At 37.7% G+C, this 19,222-nt stretch overlaps 1 protein-coding gene across 2 annotated transcripts in view; it reads right to left on the reverse strand.

Annotated features, from left to right (window-relative positions):
- Positions 1-19,222, reverse strand: part of LOC140138866 (uncharacterized) — a 68,252-nt gene that overhangs the window by 13,320 nt on the left and 35,710 nt on the right. For both annotated transcript variants that reach the window (XR_011857075.1, XM_072160644.1), the window contains exons 5-18: positions 17,486-17,788; positions 14,772-14,904; positions 13,854-13,974; positions 12,819-13,172; positions 10,870-11,829; positions 10,138-10,404; positions 9,380-9,571; positions 8,244-8,391; positions 7,195-7,413; positions 6,491-6,638; positions 4,748-4,920; positions 3,510-3,613; positions 1,826-2,051; positions 331-416 (exon numbers count right to left, since the gene is read on the reverse strand). Coding sequence is in view for 1 of the 2 variants with exons in the window: in XM_072160644.1 (XP_072016745.1) it covers positions 331-416; positions 1,826-2,051; positions 3,510-3,613; positions 4,748-4,920; positions 6,491-6,638; positions 7,195-7,413; positions 8,244-8,391; positions 9,380-9,571; positions 10,138-10,404; positions 10,870-11,829; positions 12,819-13,172; positions 13,854-13,974; positions 14,772-14,904; positions 17,486-17,788 (3,434 nt within the window). In the remaining variant the exon portion in view is untranslated. The remainder of the gene's footprint in view (positions 1-330; positions 417-1,825; positions 2,052-3,509; positions 3,614-4,747; positions 4,921-6,490; positions 6,639-7,194; positions 7,414-8,243; positions 8,392-9,379; positions 9,572-10,137; positions 10,405-10,869; positions 11,830-12,818; positions 13,173-13,853; positions 13,975-14,771; positions 14,905-17,485; positions 17,789-19,222) is intronic.

The following is a 19,222-nucleotide window of genomic DNA, read 5'->3' on the forward strand; positions in this document are numbered from 1 at the left end:
AAATTTCCATACATTTGACCATCCAGGTATACTCCCCTGGAAAGACCGTTATTGGACTGCGTACCTCCGTACCTCCATAAGATCCCAGAATGCTATCAAAACAGAGCACTGAAAGACCCTTGATTTTGATCATTTCTTCTCTAAAAGACCCCCAAATTGCTCAACCTTCTGATTCATGTATTTTTTCAGGCATTTTCAACCAGAAAGCCATAAAAACCCTTGATATTGATGGTACACAGCTCCAAAAGACCCTTTTACCAGTACATCTTCAGCTCAAAAAGACCCACATTTGCATACCCATCAAAAATACATGATGTGCCCCATACTTACCACATCAATGAGGGCAGATATGAGGGATTCCTGGCACTCCAACACATTGGCTAGTGCATGCCCACAATGGACATCCACACTGCAACCTGAAATGTAAACCACATTGTTAACATTATTGAAGATGGTATGGCAGGATGAGAGATTACTATTGATGTCACTCTGCTGGTAATCCAAACATAAGAGGACATCTTTTGCCGCATAACCATCTTTCATCATCAGCTACCAAGGGTGTTTTATTGATAACTGGTAATTGCTGATCACTCCTTTTATAATTTGTGGATGTTAGTGAAAGTGATGTTTGACTTTACCATCATATAAGAGCCTATTTCTACATGGACTATAGTGTTTTGGCTCTAGTGCAGTCAGTGATATGACATCAGTGCACATTTACGCATGTGCACAGTATCCTGTCCAGTTGACTCACCTCACAGTGGGTGTTGGACAGTTCCAAGACAAGACAAAACAAGATTTAATTAGGCACTGCTTCAAATGGCACTGCATTGATGTGCATGTGAAACACATTAACAGGCTAAGGTACCATGTACATTTTGGTCGTATAGTGCTATTGGTGTCCCATAGGTACTGATGGCTCTTTTTTTTGTACCCTGGCCATTTGCATATCTAGTGGTATCGTTTAGTGTTATAAGACCATACTATAGTAGGAATTGCAATTGAATGAACGCGGCTTTCAATAACGTGACATTTTTTTGCGTACACTGTGCAATGTACGCCAGCATGTGCAACTGCGGGAGTAGAACAGAAGTGAATCCAACATGCCAATGCACTCGTGATTGGTTAGCATTGTATCCAAGGACGTGCATTCATGTTGTAGTTTGAAATACACGATATACGATCGTGGTTGGATCGAGTACAGCTGTTATAAGCTGTGTTCATTCAATTGGAATTCCTACTATAAATGTGATACCTAAAGGCACTATAGTCGCATATTATCATATTCACTGCTATAATTTCATCATATGAGGCATAGCAAGTGCTACCTATATGTTATTCCATCTGCCTATTTTAAGTCAAGTAAAATACAAAGATTACTTCTGCAAAATATATACAATAGATTATGACTTTATTCCGTACTGGCTTACAACTTCCTGAAAAAAGGAAAGGAGGCATGTGTGGTCTAGCGGTAGAGCACAGGCCTCATGATCCTCAGATTTCCCATAGTGTTTAAAATCTAGAGCACAGAGATAATGTGCATCCTGTGCTCACAAGAGAGGTATGAAACATGTGCCGTCACTGAGCAATATGCAAACAAGGTGGAGTCCATGTTCTGAATTAATGCCTCTAACAACTATTTTAATAATACAAAGAGGGGGGCTGCATTGTGTATTGAGCCAATCAGAGAAAGGGGACTAAGTTTAAAATTGCTACGCAATCTAAAAGCCCCACTTGATTGGTTACTAAGATAATTATATCATGCATCATAGTACACTATAAGAATAGGCAGTAGTGCCCATGGGTTTAAATCTATACATCTTACCTATAACTCCTTCTAGTGCTTGTACTGCGGGTGGAAGTAATTCTTCAGGATCCCACTGAGGGAACACAACATAAGGTATATCATTCCGTGCACCCTGAGGCTGGAAGTGGAAGCCAAGTCTATTGAGTAGCGGTATAGCTGATGGAGAATATATGATTCCTTGGGGTACGTGAGGAGTTGGTGGAATGCTGGGTGGCTGTTCCACCAACTTGGAACACTCCCTCACCTATAGATGACACAATAATTTACATTAAATTTACTGTAAGCAATAAATAATTCAAAATGTTCTACTTACGTCTGAACCTTTAAATGTCTACACTTCATTTCACCTCAGGTTTGGTAGTGACATCAGAGCTTTTAGCAGCTGTGCCACAACCATGCCAACAAACAGCCCTTGTATGTGTGCGCATATGCTCTTTATGATTTTATATACCTCATATATAGATTCCTCTCATCTGATTGGTTAAAAGTGGAGTCATTAAAATAGCTGTGCCCCCTTTTTCTATCAAGATGACGTCATACAACAACTGTGCCCGGGCACAGTTGATTCTATGCCCGGAAAATAATTGGATATTCGCAACCCCGAATACACAGATCGCTCAGTATACATTGCGCACCCACTATACGGCGGCGTTGATTACGAGTGTTGAGACTATCGCGGTCACAGTTCGCAATGAATTTGACCTCTCCTTGACAACGATCTTTCACCGGCCGCCGTGAGTGCAGTGATTGTTTACATTCTGTTACATGTCAAGGATTTATACCTGCCAAATGTCACTTTTAGACAAATTACTACGACCTGGAGACTTCGGCAGTGTGTGATGTTAGCACAGAAAGCGGTAGGGTTGTTTTAGATATGAAATCGGTAGATATCGGTCCAAATTCTGCACCCTTGCTCTTGCATGCACTGTGTGCATTTAAGCCTAAGGCCTATGCAGTTACAAAGCTTGTAGGCCTTGTCAGTCAGGAAATCTTTTAACCAATCAAATGAGAAGAATCTATATTATTCGGTATATAAAACAAATATTGACTGCTTAATATTAGGGCACAGTTTAAAATTATAGGCCCTCGGTGATGTCAAAACCATGACTATGCCCTCAGCTTAAGCTTCGGGCATAGTCATGGTTTTGACATCACCTCGGGCCTATAATTTTAACTGTGCCCCTCATAGCAGTCAATATTTGTATAATGTTAGCCAGTGCCATTGGACACTATGACCAGTAAAATACACACCTACATCACTACCAAACTCGAGCCAAAACAAAGTATAACTGATATGCAATGCATACCCAGCAAACACAAAAATGACTTTAAATGTTATAAACACTTGTTCATGAAAGTTCATCTGTGTTAGTTTATTTAATGATTAAAGTTTAAAGCTTTTGATCCAAGAATGTTATTCCTACCTAACAAAGTGTCAAGAAATCAGTGCAAATAAAAATCAAACAGCCATCTCGACAAAGACGGGGGCAGGTTCAAACTTCCAGGAGTCTATGAGACTGTGATCAAGTCTAAGGTCAAAAAGGTCATGACCTGTTCATCATCATCGCAGTCTCAGTCTCGCTGATCTAAGATGGAGTAACCATCTGAAAATTCTAAGACGTATAAATAACTTTCTTGTGTTTGGATCAAATATTTTAATAAGCTTTAAATTTGGGTGTTAGATGTAACAGGTCATACTCACCATATGAAGAACAGCAGGTAGAATATCTTCATCATGTTGATGATGTAATAACAGGCCAGCAAGGTGAGGACCAAGCTTCTTGAAGGTGCACTCTGATGCTGCATCTGTTTACAAATCAATATTGTCTCTATTATTTGCTTATAGTATATATGTACCCACTATGGCAGATAGAGGAATAGCCCCTTTGCTTTGCAATACTGGGACAAAATCAACTTAACATTTATATTCAGATTGCTCCAGCCTATACTATACTATATCAAATAACCAAATTATTTAGGACTACTTGATAGAAAAAGAGCAAGGTACACCAATTTGATGTGGGGGAATAAGTAAAATACAGACTAGACAGTTTGCGGATGGGGGACAAAAACAGCAAATGCACATGTATGCATTAGAAGTAGGTAAAGTTCGATGGCCAAAAATTACAAGTTCCAAGGCCCACAGAAGTGCTAAACCTGCAAAAACAACAAGGATAAATGGGAATACAAAAGTACACTAGAACAAGTGATGAAAATCACTGTGCACATAAACAGACACAATAAACCAAACAACCAATGCAGGTAAAAAAACAGGCAAGGTCTGATGGCCAAAACTTGCCAATTCCAGAGCTCACAGAAGTATCAGAAAAAGAGTACAAAAGTACACTAGAATACTGTATTATAATGTACAGATTTCTACTAATATCAAGTGAGACAACTTTTTACCCTCACTCCATGTGATTTTGTTAACACCTAGTTTAAGCTTAGAACTATTTGTGCATCTCAATCACACATTGCTTTCACAGAAGATCTATAGTCCATATGCCTTCCACGAGGCAGTAAAGTAAAATCCACTTTTGTGATTTTATCAAAAACTGCCCATTTGTGCATGAATCTGTTATGTTAGTTGGGTTCCTTGCATCATTTCCTTTCTGAAATGTATACTTTTATATATTTATCATCATTATGCTTAGAGATAAAATGAAACACAATGTCTGAATTACTGCCTTGAGGGAGGCATACAGACTATTATAGTCGGTAAAGTTTTACAGACTATAGGTAATAATAAAATCGACACAGAGACAATCTACTGAGTACTGATTACTCACAGGAGCCATCATTACTAAGTACTAAATACTCACAGGAACCATCATGCTTGCAGCATTCAAGTCCACCCTTGCTCCTTGTAATACAACTCTATGTCTTCAGCATCAAGAATTTTGACAGTGAATTGAGATAACCACGAAAATGCAGACATACCTTTTCCAGAAGCATTGCTAGGATTGAGGGCATCTTTTGGCAATCGCTTTAATATGTCAGCTTCAGTGCTGTTCACGAGCTGATCAAGCATAGCTTGCTTTACTTGGCAAAGATTGATCACTTCATCTTGGCCTATCACACAAAATGGTGCCCACAGATGACATTCCTTGAATCTGAAAAGGTTATAATTTAATATGTAAATTAATCTACTAATCATTTTTTTATTTCATTCAACTGCGGAGCAGGCGACTACAAAGTTTCTCTATTAAGCCTCATGATCCACAGCTAGTGAGGCAATAGCATCTGGTTGTAAATCATTGTTGGTATCTCAACTGCTTCTGTATATGAGTCAGATATAGCTTGTCCTTTGTCCACCCTGGTTTCCTTTGCAATGTGATAAAACATAAAGATCATATCTTCTACAGAGCTCCTTCACTGGCGTCCTCAGGTCTGAGGAAGCAAAGTTGATGCTACCTTACTAGGGTGATGACTTCTCCAAAGGTGCTCTAACTTCAAGAAAGCAGTCCAAGCAAGTGTTTTCTGCCTGGTTAGGTTGCTGCTACTAGAGGCCATCGTTTAATCTATTAATAACCAATATCAATCAATCAATTGATCAATAAATCAAGTGTTGGATCAAACATTTGTTCAATCAATCAATCAATCAATCCATTCATCCATTAAATCAAGTGATGGATCAAACATTTGTTCAATCAATCAATTCATTCATCCATTCAGCAATTATTCAGTCAGTCAAACAACAACTTAATTGATAGATTAAATGATGTGCCAACATTTTCAAAAAATTAAAAATAAAAGGAACACTGTTTCACAGTGGTTAGGGTACTTGCCTCAGGTGTATGAGGTACTGGGTTGAATTCTACAGTTGTTGGTGTTGACTTGATAAATATCTGATTTTAATATTGGCAATATTATGTAGATTAAAATCAACTTCAGTTCTTCCCATGGTCCATTTAGAATTGGGCAAATGAACAATGAGAGTACTCTGTCCTTTGGAGGGGATGTTAAGGCCTCGGTATATCGCAGACAGTTCACCCCTGACTGTCCCAATCTGTCTCAATTACATCCACAGATAGCCCATATATGGAAAGCAATACTTTGGCACTAATTAATGGCTATCCTTTAGACCATCTTAATTAAATCCCGAGTCTCAAAGCTGTGGCGCGTTAGTAAAATTGTCCTCTTTGAAACAAAAAGGTGAAAATAAAACTCAAAATTCTTATTTGATTTCAAATTTGCAGCAAGTTTTGAAGTTTTCAACACAGAAAATAATTATTTTGTAGCAGTGACTTTATTTGTCTACTATTCCAACATTTGCCAGTGTTTCCGGAACCACATTTGCCAGTGGTTCCGGAACCAGGGAGGCACCCTTTTTAATTTTGGTGGCTATGGAAAAGTACCATTTGGCTCCCAATAACTTGGGCCATGTGCCACCCCCCTATTTAAAATCTTCTGGAGCCTCTGTTTGTAACATACATTGGATACTTTATGCACAAGATGCTTCTTGTCCCAATGCCTGTACTTACACATAAAAAATAATAAATTAACCAAAAAAAACGCATTACGTATTAGGTTTTCAAATTCTCTCAAGCTTTGAGACTCAGGATTTAATTAAGGTGGCCTTATAACCAGCTAAAATGAAATAAAATTAACTTGTCTTGCTGTTGAACATAAAATTAGAATTTGATGGTCTGATGACGATTTGCCATTGTGTTTTTCTGTTACCTTTCATCATTCCTGATTGCTTTCTTTGCTTGGACTACTGCTTGTGATATTGATATCCCATGGTATAGCTCTTGGTAGAAATGATGCCAAAACTTGTCTTGAACCTCATCTGGAACAGCCCAAAGAAGAATCAGCACACTGTGTACACCTGTTGGAAGAGAAATTAAACAATGTATTATTGTCACCAACAGTGTTTATACCTAATGATTGTGAGCCGAGTCTTGCTAACAAGTAGTCAATCATTTAGAGATTGACTGATTGTTGCATTTGACGATGACTAAAGTCTTACGTATAATTATCTTAACAATTTAATCTTTGATATCTGTCACAAAAACTGGACCAAACTGACAATGTGTAAACCAACAGTATATCGAATGAGAGCTGCAACCTTTCACACATATCATGTGTGTACTTTGGTTGTGAATATCCAAATAGCACCTGACTGAAAAGATTGGGACAATCATGGGTATACTTTGACACATCTCAAATATTTGGTTATAACTTTGACCTTCATTGGGAGACTAATAACCCAAGATCAGGATCAGTGATCTTTTGGGTTGTCAGTCTTCCGATGAAGATTAAAGGTATGACAGAGAATTTAAGATACATCTAAGTTGTGTTAAGATCAGAAGTTAAAAATCTTAATTTATGATGTCTACCAACACATATGAACTTTCATGCTAGTATTTTGTTGAGTTACTTACCACATGCAAGCAAGGTCAAAGGTAAAGTCAACGACAGCTCACGATGTCTATCACCATAGCAACAGCTCAGAACTACCAACCTGGCCTGAAGCTTCAGCCCCAAAATATCATTGGCTGATAGCAGATAGTCTTCTTCTAAGTAGGATCCATTGGGCATGGGATGAGCCGTTGAACTTGGGGAACAAGCTAAACTGGAATCCTCCCATGAGCCACTCATTGCTGGGTTTAAGAACAAAATGGATATATGGGTTTAAGTTTGATGTTTCTCACAAGCTAACCCTTCACTAGTTATCATATCCATATCCAGAAACATATCATCTGACCAGTAACAAGCATTATTATATAATACAAAGCTTTTAGCTATACCACAATTCTTTAATACTGCACGGTAACACCGTGCAAGATATATTGATACTGAATGGGCGCGCACATTTTGCGTTGTCGCTTCGCAACTCGTGGCGTGTTCGCGGCATACCTCGCGCCGCGGAGAGACCAAAGCAGGTGTAATTGATTGAGTTATGCAGTTTGTTGTTTTGTACCGCCGGCAAACATGATGAAAATGATTACACTAAACGACTGGATTCCAAATGGCACCAGCATGTTTAGTTTGATAATTTGGTACTCAAAACGCATAGAAAAAGCTTCATAATAATATTGGATGGCTTTATTTCAGATTGTATGAGAATATACTGCACTTGCCATGAATAATATTCAACTCGCCGTACCGGTTCATTGAATATCATTCATGGAGCGTGCAGTATATTCTCATACAACCCTCAATGCCATCCAATATTATATAATTACTCATCAGTCCATCAACCGAGTGAGAAAGGAATAGTGATACATTCGAAAAGTTCTCAGGTGAGCATATTTACGCTTTGAGTAATGGTTATTTTCTTCATCACATCATCTGCCAGTTAAAGTTGACATACAATGTCGGACAAAACTAATGGGACACTCAGGAAAATGTGTCCACTCAACCTGTATGGGAAGTGCATTGCAGTTCAGGACAAATGTCTCCCTGTATGAATTCAACCACCCTAACTTACCAAGATGTATTAAAGTAGCTTTCTGTAGTTCCGCTAAGATTCTATCTTTTTTTGCTTCTTTACCAACTATGGCACTAGTGTTCAGATATTTGGCAACTTTAAAAGCTTCCTCTTGAGCAAAATGTAACTCTGAATGGGGCTCCCAAATCTGAAAATCGGAATGAAAATTTTTGTCAATTTAAAACAAAAACACAAAACATAATGAAACTGATTGTTAACACTATTATCTCTTCTCCCACATAACTAGAAATTACACTTTGCAATTTGCAATGAATTCTTATCATTTATCATGGCATACTTTGAGTGCTATGTATAGCAGTACATAGCATAGCCATGTAAAGGTATAGTACTACTACACCTTTGCATGGCTATCATTGTGACATAGCCTTGTTCTCAATACAAGCTCTGCCCCATGCATTTTAAATATTTCTTCCATACAAGCTGATGAAGTTATGAACTTAAGGATAGCCCACAGATGGTGTGTCTGCTAGGTGTGGGTACATTATGATCATGGTCCATGATTGCAGGAGCATACCAACATGCACAAACACACACCCCACACAAGTATGTGTAAGCACCAACAAATGCGGGAAAATAAACCACTATTTTTATGCCTACTGCTGACACACACATTTTTATCACCTTCTTTTGCCAAGTGTGGTCTGACCCAACAACTCAAACTGTGGTCAATTGCAATAATGCATTCCTATGCTGCTTTGTTATATGAAACCATCCAAGAGTTGTGGATGTCCATGGTTCCTGTGCATCCACTATTACACATAGATTTCTCACATGTATGTCCTCTTTTGCTGATATTTACAAACACACACCCCTACCTACAAGAGCTAATGCATATGTATATAATATTGTGGGGTTTATGTACATTGTAATATGTATAAACCCACATGGGGTTATTTGTATGTACATGTAGGAAGCAACTTTATGGGGTTTAGACATTCAATTTTTATCCCCATAATAACATATACACATACAAATGTTTGGAGTGGATGCTATATCCCTGCTAAGAGGCCACTTACCCTTTCTAGAAGCCCTGTACAGGCCTATACGTCATTTTGTACATTAAAATCCCTGCATAATGCACCTCTTGTAAACTTACACTGCATTACAACACCTACCTTTCCATGTAATTGGACCTTTTCAGGAAGATATGGATTTCCAACCACCACAAAATACTCTTTGCCAGCTGACTGCTTATAGGGTTGTACCTGACCCTGCCTGGCTGTCGGTACTTCCTGCCCACTCCATGTCTCTGATATCAAGGTACTCCCTTTATTGGTCATCTGTTGAGCATGTCTTTGTTCATGTACCTGTGAAAAGACAAAGTAAAGCATACTTTTCCAAAAACGTGTTCAGTCCACCAATCTAATGATAGTGATTTACGTTGTTTGCCTTCTTGTTTATATAGCAATATTTTATCACAAACTTCGTATCTTTTGCTACATATACGTGACCATCCTCCACAACTGAGCCCGGATGTCGCCAGTGCCACTATTGAGATATGCTCCATTGAAGTTAACAATAAACAATAGGAAACAAAGGATTTATTGACTGCTTTATTGATTTTTCACTACTTAAATGTCAAGTACTATAGACATGATATACATCATTTTAAAGCTAATTTCAAGCAGAATATTTTGGTTGAATATCTCAAAAATGATGATTGGCGACTTCAGGGCTCAGTTGTGCTGGATGGTCACATATGTACAATTTAGTATTTACAACAACAAAAATCACCAGGATTTCTTTTGATATGGATCGTTTAAGTGAGAACAAGCATCAATAAATGAGGAACATGTTGGCAGTGGATGGTAAATTTGTAACAATGTGAGCTAAACAACTGTACAACTTTTTAGTAATTTCATTGTAAGCATACCTTGACAGTATCTTTGCCCTCTACCTTCTTATGATAATAATTGGTATCAAATGCCACATAGGTAGGATTGGTCATCTCCTGTTGCGTGATCATGGGGGCGCTATATGATATATCCGACACAATGTGATGAGGTTGTTGCGATGGTGGAATGGTAACACGCAGCATGTGGTCGAGGTATACCGGGCTTGAGTTTGCACGTCTTTCATCCTCATTGTTCTGCAATGTCTTTGGGTTACTGTAGTCTTCAGTGACATGACCAAGGGAGACCTGTAATTATGAGAATTACACACACATAATTAATCATTTCCACCATTAATTTAAATTCATAACCTCATGAATATACGCAATGTGTTTAATCCAATCACTGATAATGAATTTTAAATAAGCGGACGCAAATGCAGGTTATTGAAAAAATATAACGACCGAGTCTCGTGACATAGCTATAGAATTAAGCTTTACACTGACCATGTTGCGTGACGTATTATGCATTCAAACATTTTACGCGGACGCTGGCCACCGTATTTGGACAACGCATGATTGCATGCTAGTGTGATTTGTCACTAGCGGTATTTCCTTTTCTCATAGGTTTTTTACAACCAATATGAAATCAATTAATCCTATGAAAATCAATCTATAATCTAACTTGTGACTCTAACAAATTTTTAAAAATAACATAAAAACACATTTTGCATTTTGGTTTTCAGGCCAAACTTGTTTTTATCCAAACTATACCTGCAACACTTGTAGACTAGGGAATACAGCCATGCTAATCTTCTCTCCAAAGAGGCGGCCATCTTGATCTTCTAACACATCAAATGGAAGGTGAATCAGATCTTTGCCTGGAATTACTATCACCTTATCCTCACCATCTATAAACTCAGCAACTTCTGAAACAAGAACTTCATAAAGCTGTCTTGCTGGACTAATGTCTGGTACAATTGCTTCTTCGGTAGACTTCTTATCAGTTGATAATGATAAAAATTTGTTTTTTAAATTATGAGTTTGTGAATCTTTGAGTGGAAGAGCTCTATACTCTGTCTTGTATACCAAACTTGCTGACCTTGATGATCCAGATCTTAATCTGTGCATACATCCAGCAATGAAGTCTTTACAATTACCTTTACATGGTTGCGTTTTAGCCATTTTGATGCAACCTTTGCCCGGTTTCAAAACCCAAGTAATGGCGGAATTATCTGTTAACGCATAATACAGTACCGTTGTATTTACAGTATTCACCAACTTGCAAATTTCAACAATCGATACACCGCCCGGTTTCTCTTTCTCACTTATTCCACTCGTTACCGGCCTTTGCATCTGCGCATCAAATATACTATAAAACTCCCAACGATTATTAGCTTCGGTGTATTCCAAAGCCTCTTCAGTTCGATTCAGACTTGTTAATGTCTCCTGCACTATATCGTAACTAACTGCCAACATGTCTTCTATTTCAGAACGTTTCAAGAAAGTATTATCTTTCGATGCTTTTAACAATCCTTCGTAATGCGACACTAGGGTCTCTGCCAATGAAGCCGCTTTTGCAATTTCCTTTTCATCCAAAGATGTCACCAGCATATAGGCAAGTTTGCAACGACTACGTTGGGCAAGTTCTACCTGACTGGTCCTGTCTGCCAAGTTTAATGCCTGCTCATAGAAGTACTTTGCATGTTCTGTGTTGTTATTCTTTTGATGTACCTTCAAATGAATTAAAAGATAGTCATGAGATTAAAGGGCATCCAGTGGTCATATGGGGTCAAAATCTTAAAGGGCATCCAGTGGTCATATGGGGTCAAAATCTTAAAGGGCATCCAGTGGTCATATGGGGTCAAAATCTTAAAGGGCATCCAGTGGTCATATGGGGTCAAAATCTTAAAGGGCATCCAGTGGTCATATGGGGTCAAAATCTTAAAGGGCATCCAGTGGTCATATGGGGTCAAAATCTTAAAGGGCATCCAGTGGTCATATGGGGTCAAAATCTTAAAGGGCATCCAGTGGTCATATGGGGTCAAAATCTTAAAGGGCATCCAGTGGTCATATGGGGTCAAAATCTTGATTTCAGCTAGTTCTTGCCTTAGTCATATGGGGTCAAAATCTTGATTTCAGCTAGTTCTTGCCTTATCAGATGGACACCTTTTTAAAATAATTCTGTAATTTTATACATTGTTTTGTAGTTTATCTTAAAAGTATTGATGATATTTAAAAAGTATACATTTTTCAGAAAGAAATGATGCAAGGAATCAAACTAAACTAGCATGACAGACTACTGAAAAAATTAACAATTTTTGAACAAGCGTCAAATTTGATTTTCCATGCCATTTTTTCCTATCCACCATAACAACTTACATTAAATTTCCAAATCGATGAAAACAGCATATTTATGTTCTAAAGACACAACACTAGAAACAGTTTTCTCAAAAAATAAGGGTAAAAAAGGATCAAATTTGACCAGAATTTTGGACTTTAAGGTCTAAAAACAATATTCGGTCTTTCAATCCATGAATCAACTTTTGTGATAATATTCAAATCTACTACATTTTAAATGTATTTCATATCCTTATCTAAGATTAGACACATTTTAGCATGGTCTCTTTAAGGTTTACCATGCTTACAGATGTTTTATGATGCAGTGTGTGACAATCAAATTAACACCCCCATACACACAGATACAAACAAACAAGCCCTACCTCTCCTAGCCTCAGGTAAGCCTTACACTCTGTCTCAAACTCATCCAGCTTTCTACTAATCCTCAAATAACTCTGCAGATACTCAAGTGCCTTCTCACACATCCCACTATCATCAGCAAGATCACCAAGACTCCTCAATGCAGTAGCATGCATACTCAGATGCCCAAGCTTCTCAGCAATTTGTAGCTGTTGCTCATAGTAGGTCTGAGCTAGACTATAGTTGCATAGGCAGTGATAGACACGTCCCAGGCAGCCATAGGACCATCCCATGCCAATGCGATCTTTCTGTGCTTTGGTAGCAGTAAAGTAGGATTGGTAGTGTTCAAGGGCTGAGGTATAGTCACCAACTGCTTCCTAGAATACAAACAATCATTGAAAATTAAAGAGGTTAAATAGTGTACATCATTTAAATTAAAAAGCAAAATCAAATTTTATCCCTATTAGGTCACCACCAGTCTTATCACCTTCAGGAGGCCTTATACTTATAGCACAACTTTAGAATACAGTACACCACTCCTGTCATACACCCTCTGATTATTTTCAGAACTGTACAAACTCAATGAATAAATCGCAGGCCATGGGTTATGTTGGGAGAGCAGGTTGGTGCAGAGGTAGCACCCTCGCCTTGCACCACTGAGGTCCCTGGTTCAAGCTCCTGCCGTGCCCAAGAACTGTATGTGCACTTGGTTTTATCCCAATTCCATGTTTGCTCTCGCTGGCTTTCTCCAGAATCTCCGGTTTCCTCCTGCTTTTAAAAATCGGCGATTAGTTGTTTGGTTATAAAAACTTCCTTAACCAATGGAATTTGGGGAGCTGCACAGAAAATTGGTGGATGTTACAATCTAAATGCCAATAGGTTTGCGCTGCAACTGGCCGCGGCCTAGTTGATGTAATCTGATTGTGATGATTCACCATGTCAGCGAAATTACAGTGCTTTGAATCCTTTAAAGTCTGGAAAAAGCCGCTAAATAAATCTAAAATTTATTATTTTTATTACCTTATTGTAAAACCTAGTCCTACATCTTAGAAACTTACTTGTAAAGAGGCGACAGTGAAATGTCCATTCCCAAGTAGTTCTTTGGAGTCTCCATCCATTGCTACTGATTCCAAATGCTCTTTGGCATGTTGTAATGCATGTGGTAGATCACCCATGCTCCTGTACAAAGGAATAAAACAACTTACAATCAGTTGATACATGCAAGGAATTACACATTTGTAAACCACCCAAACTATATGGAGGAAATAATTATGTATGTTTTATAAACCAGGCATTGGCAACTCATAGACCTGTAAAGTACAAGGGCTATTCATACACTGTGAAGTTACTGTGTTTGATATATTCCTGTCACAAGTAAACATCATCTTATTAGGCCCACCCATTCGCAGACATGCAGGGAAGCACATCTTTTGACTATTGGTCTGGTTGGGCTTGGTAGATAAAGAGATGGGAGTGGATAAATGTTTGTATTTTACATACCAACTCAATTACTACATACCCTTGAGAGTACCTACAGATCAATCAGACCTATATGGCAAGTTATATAATTTGTGGGCCACAGGGAAAACATATATGCTGGTACCCTAGCTGAAATATTGGCGCTTCACTTTGGTATTCATACCGACTGCAGCCACAAGTTATGCAAAATTAGACCCTTTTCTGTCAAAGAGCTTACACTGTTCCTCAAGTTTCTCTCCTGCTCTCACTTTTCTTATAGCAGTGACACAGGTTGTAAAAAAAGACCCACTGCCATAAGTTTGGTTACACATGTGTTATGCACATTTGATCATGCATTCGCCAATAAGGGACTGACTTGCATCAACTACTGTCAACATCTTTGATCAGGTGAAGATGATAACAGATGATAGCCCCATTTGCAGGTGGACCACACATATATTAAAAAACACACAGATAATGAAAGATCTGTGTCCCCCTTTAAACTTCTATATTTTTACCTGTATGCCCCACACAATGTCTCATGTACAATCTTATGCAGCTCAGCCCCCACCATTTCAGTCATCTTTTGCTCTCCATGCTGAGACACCAAATCATTGCTGATAGAGAGCAGCTTCTCAAAGTACACAATTCCTACAAAGAAAATTAGAATATATTATACCAGATGTAATAAAGTGGTTCACTATCAAATTCAACACCCAAAGTTCACTATCAAATTCAACACCCACAGTGTTGTAAAGTCAAATTTGTGTTTGAAATCTTCCAATTTTACAAATCCAAACTCAAATTGTAAAATGTTCATTTGTGTTAAGACTTGCGACCAGAAATCAACAACAGGTAATGCTCATCCATAATGGATGAGTCCGGGCAAGTAGACATGTTGTACTTGGATTTTCAAAGGCATTTGACAGCGTCTCTCACAAATTGCTCATTCACAAGTTACAGTCTTTTGGGTTCCATTCTCATCTTCTTAGTTGGTTTCAAGCATACTTGACTGATAGGGAGCAAAGTGTAGTCATTGATAGTTCAAACTCAGACTGGCTCCCAGTCTTATCCGTGTCCCTCAAGGGTCCATCTTGGGACCCATGCTTTTTTTGTGTTACATCAATGACATGCCTAACTGTACCGAAACAGCACAACTCGTTATTTGCTGATGATTCCAAATGCTTTAGATCAATCCATAGTATACATGACTGCTTGCTCCTTCAGGATGACATCAATTCTCTTTATAAATGGGGCAAAACATGGGACATGCATTACCATCCATCCAAATGCCAAATAATTTCAGTCACCAGAAAAAGAAATATGGTGAAATTTGACTATCGTATGAATAACAATATTTTATCCAGAGTTGATTCTATCAAGGATCTTGGTATTGATATTTCATCTAGTCTTGTATGGAATGACCATGTTAGACGTGTTGTCAACAAGTGCAATAAAAAGTTGGGTGTGATAAAACGTGCAGTAGGTTTTAATGCTCCCGAAAGGGTCACAAGGACACTTTTACTGCACTGGTCAGGAGTGATGTGGAGTATGCCAGCTCTCTCTGGAGTGGTACATCAAAAGCGTAATCTTCGATTAATTGAAGGCATCCAGAGGAGAGCAACAAACTATACTCTACATTACCCTGATTTAGACTATCGTGAGAGGTTAACTAAATTAAACCTCCTTCCTTTGTCTTTTAGACGTGAAATCCTTGATCTCACATTCTTTTTTAGATGCAAAATGGAACTTTATGACCTTAATCTTAACCATTTTGTTGTTTTTAACTCCACCCTCAAGGACCATCCCACCACCAGATCATCTGCTGACCCCCTATTGTTGATTCCCAAACGATGCAAAACCGAATCTCACAGGGCATCGTTTTTCAACCGTATCGTTCCCCTGTGTCAGCTTCCTCTCACAATTAGATCCACTGTCAACATGTCCTCTTTTAAGAGCCAGCTCTCTGAGTGGTACAAGAACAAAACTAGAGCAAACTAGAGAAGAGTTTTGATCCTTACAACACATGCTCTTGGGTTACATGTTGCCAGTGTTCTGGTTGTAGGCTTGTGTAGGTTTTTTTTTCAAATTTTTTGGGAGGGGGGAAGGGGTGTCCTCATTGTTTTGATCCTTGGTGGGACTGTCCTAGAGGTGCTTTGCACCTGTTAGTCCTTGGCTTTCACTGGTGCAAAATTTTATCTATACTTCCTTTTTTTGTATGTACTTTTGAATATTCATGTGCAATATATTTTGATGTTATATTATAATTATTGTATATACCAGTGATAAAGTGTAATAAATAATAAATAAAATAAATAAAATAAAGTAGATCCTTGTTCAAAGATGCTGAATCTGTCTTGCACACTTTGGTGACACCTGTGGGCCAGCAGGTAGGGTAGCGTAATGGCAGGCTGGCAGTGATTTACACAGGCTTTAAACAAAAGGGCTTGTCTTATTTTAACACTTACTGCAACTTAACTATTAAATGTTGCTATAGCAACTTGAATTTTGAAATAAGAAAAATCATCCCCATTTGTATATGCCCAATGTACCAGTAATTTCTATCATCTATGTCAATTTCTTAAAATTCTAATTGTGGAATGTTAATTATCAACTGATATTTTTTTATATTTGTTCTTAAATGTGAGAGAAAAGCATTGATCTGATTTAAGAACTTGGCCAAAATTTAATACTGCACTTATAGCCGAGTGCACCCTTATTCCCAGAATGTTTTGAAAAATAGGGGGTGGGCTTATACCTGAAGGTGGGCTTATACCCGGGTGGTTACTGTACATACTTTGTACAATATTCAATATTTAGAAGGTGGGTGTTTTCGGAGGTCTATAACCTAAACAAGGTCTATAACCTAAACAATCTGATTCCAAGTTTTGACTTGCTCTGTTGGTTTGGATATTAGTTGATTTAATGCACACATTTGTGGCTCATAAAGCTTCCTTTTTTAAATACAATTAAAATGGTTTGGAAATGAGTGTACGGAGAGGTCTGCCTATGCCTTCAAAAAGCTTAAAACACATATGCGCTTCCATGGGCACTGCCCATTTAACCAGCAGCATTTTACACTATATTGTATTTGTCGATGTTCAAAATGAGAGTCATAAAATGTATCAACTTCCGTGCGAGATGTTACAAAACAATTGACTCTAGTCACTGACATATATATAAAACCCCCTTGCAAAGAAAATGGCATTCAATTAGTTTCAGCTTGACTCACCTTGTTGCAGATCATTTTGTCGTAGGCTTATCTCCGCTAATTTACGATACGATTTGGCTTCATACTGCTGATTTCCATCTTGTAAAGCCAGAGCCAGACACTGCCTATATTTATCTTTAGCCAGATCAAGTTCACCCAGTGTGAAGTGTGATTCAGCTACGAGAAATAATGCCCTCTGTTGGTGCAGACTGTCCAGGGGTTGAAGGTCAAGAGCTGTTTGCAATACTTCGATGCAGACTGCATTTTGGTCGGCCACCTTTAGAGCTTCTCCAACAGTCATAAGTTTTTGGAATGGAGGCATACCTGCAAATACAAAATAGGCCATAAATTAAATTTTTGCACAAATACATATTTTTATATATTGGTTTTTTTTTGTTCTTTTGATTGAATATCAGACTTATGTACATTCTGTGAATTCTCTTGTGAATTTTGAAAAAGAAAAATACTTTAACTGTCGTAATTATGTAAACTCACTCCTTACCGCCTCAATAAAGTTCAAATTTCAAACCATTTTTAATGTAACTCAAGAACTCTAAAATTTAGTTAATAACACTTTAATAAAGGGACATTTAACAATTTTCAGCTACATAATTATTTTCCAAAAATTCTGTTTTAGCACCTTACACTCTGTTTCAGAGATAAACAGCAGTCCCTTGCTCAGATTGACACGAGCACCCTGTTAATAAGCGACATACGCTGAGGGCCATTCTTCAGAAAATGAAACTAATTTGAAAAAAATCAAATTGTAGGTATCATTTATTTTTAAACTTTTTTGTGATAAGTACAGTTCAATGTTTTAAGAACTGTAATTTTCATGAAAAATTAATCGCCGAACACCCTAATTTGCATAAATTAACATAATTGTTAGTTTTGGGTCTAAAAGTAAGGTTTTTGGGACATTTTAACACTTACTGCAGTTTTAACTTTTTATAATTGTGTTTTTTTAATTTCCTGAAAAATATGCTGTTATGACGCCACTAAAACAAATCAGAACTGTTGAAATTTTTTTCAAACCACGACTATCACGTAATTAACGAAACAAATTAATTGGTTTTGTATGTCACACACGTGACCAAAAACATGCAATTGTTTTTACCATCAAAAAGATTTTATTAACTGAACTTCATATTTTATGTCAAAAGGTAGACTGATTATACCCTCCATTCCAGCTTCCTAAATGGAAATTTTTCTTCTTAGTTTTTACGTAATTCATGATAATTAACAAGTCACACACGTGACCGAGGTCACGTGTGTGACAAGTTTGGTAACGTGTGTGACGTACAAACTCCGCCATGGAATTAAATTAAGAGCACCCTATGATGTTGAATTTAGGTATCAATGTATAGCTATGGGTCTCCTCTATCCACTGACACCAAAATAAGTACCAACATTCTTGATACCTTGCTGCTATGGTATCATTTTGTGGTTGTGTCCTCACAATTGTGATAAAACCTTGATTGTACACACAAATAGGCTAAAAATGGACTTTATGGAAGAAAAAAAATCTAAACATGTAATTTTTACCTGATTTGTAGTTGCCATATAAAAGTAAATCACCAAATGAACCTAAACACAAAGTTTTAGCTCAACATCACCTGAAATATTCTTAAAAGAGCAAAAACTGACCCATGTTTTACCCCTACCCCTAAGAATATGGATTTCTGTGTCACCATCCGGTTATTTCAGTTTTAATGGAAGCTTTGTATGAAGTGATTGTTGACATCACACCACTGGTTT

The sequence above is a fragment of the Amphiura filiformis genome, chromosome 18 (assembly GCF_039555335.1).
Source record: "Amphiura filiformis chromosome 18, Afil_fr2py, whole genome shotgun sequence".
Taxonomy (NCBI): Eukaryota; Metazoa; Echinodermata; class Ophiuroidea; order Amphilepidida; family Amphiuridae; genus Amphiura; species Amphiura filiformis.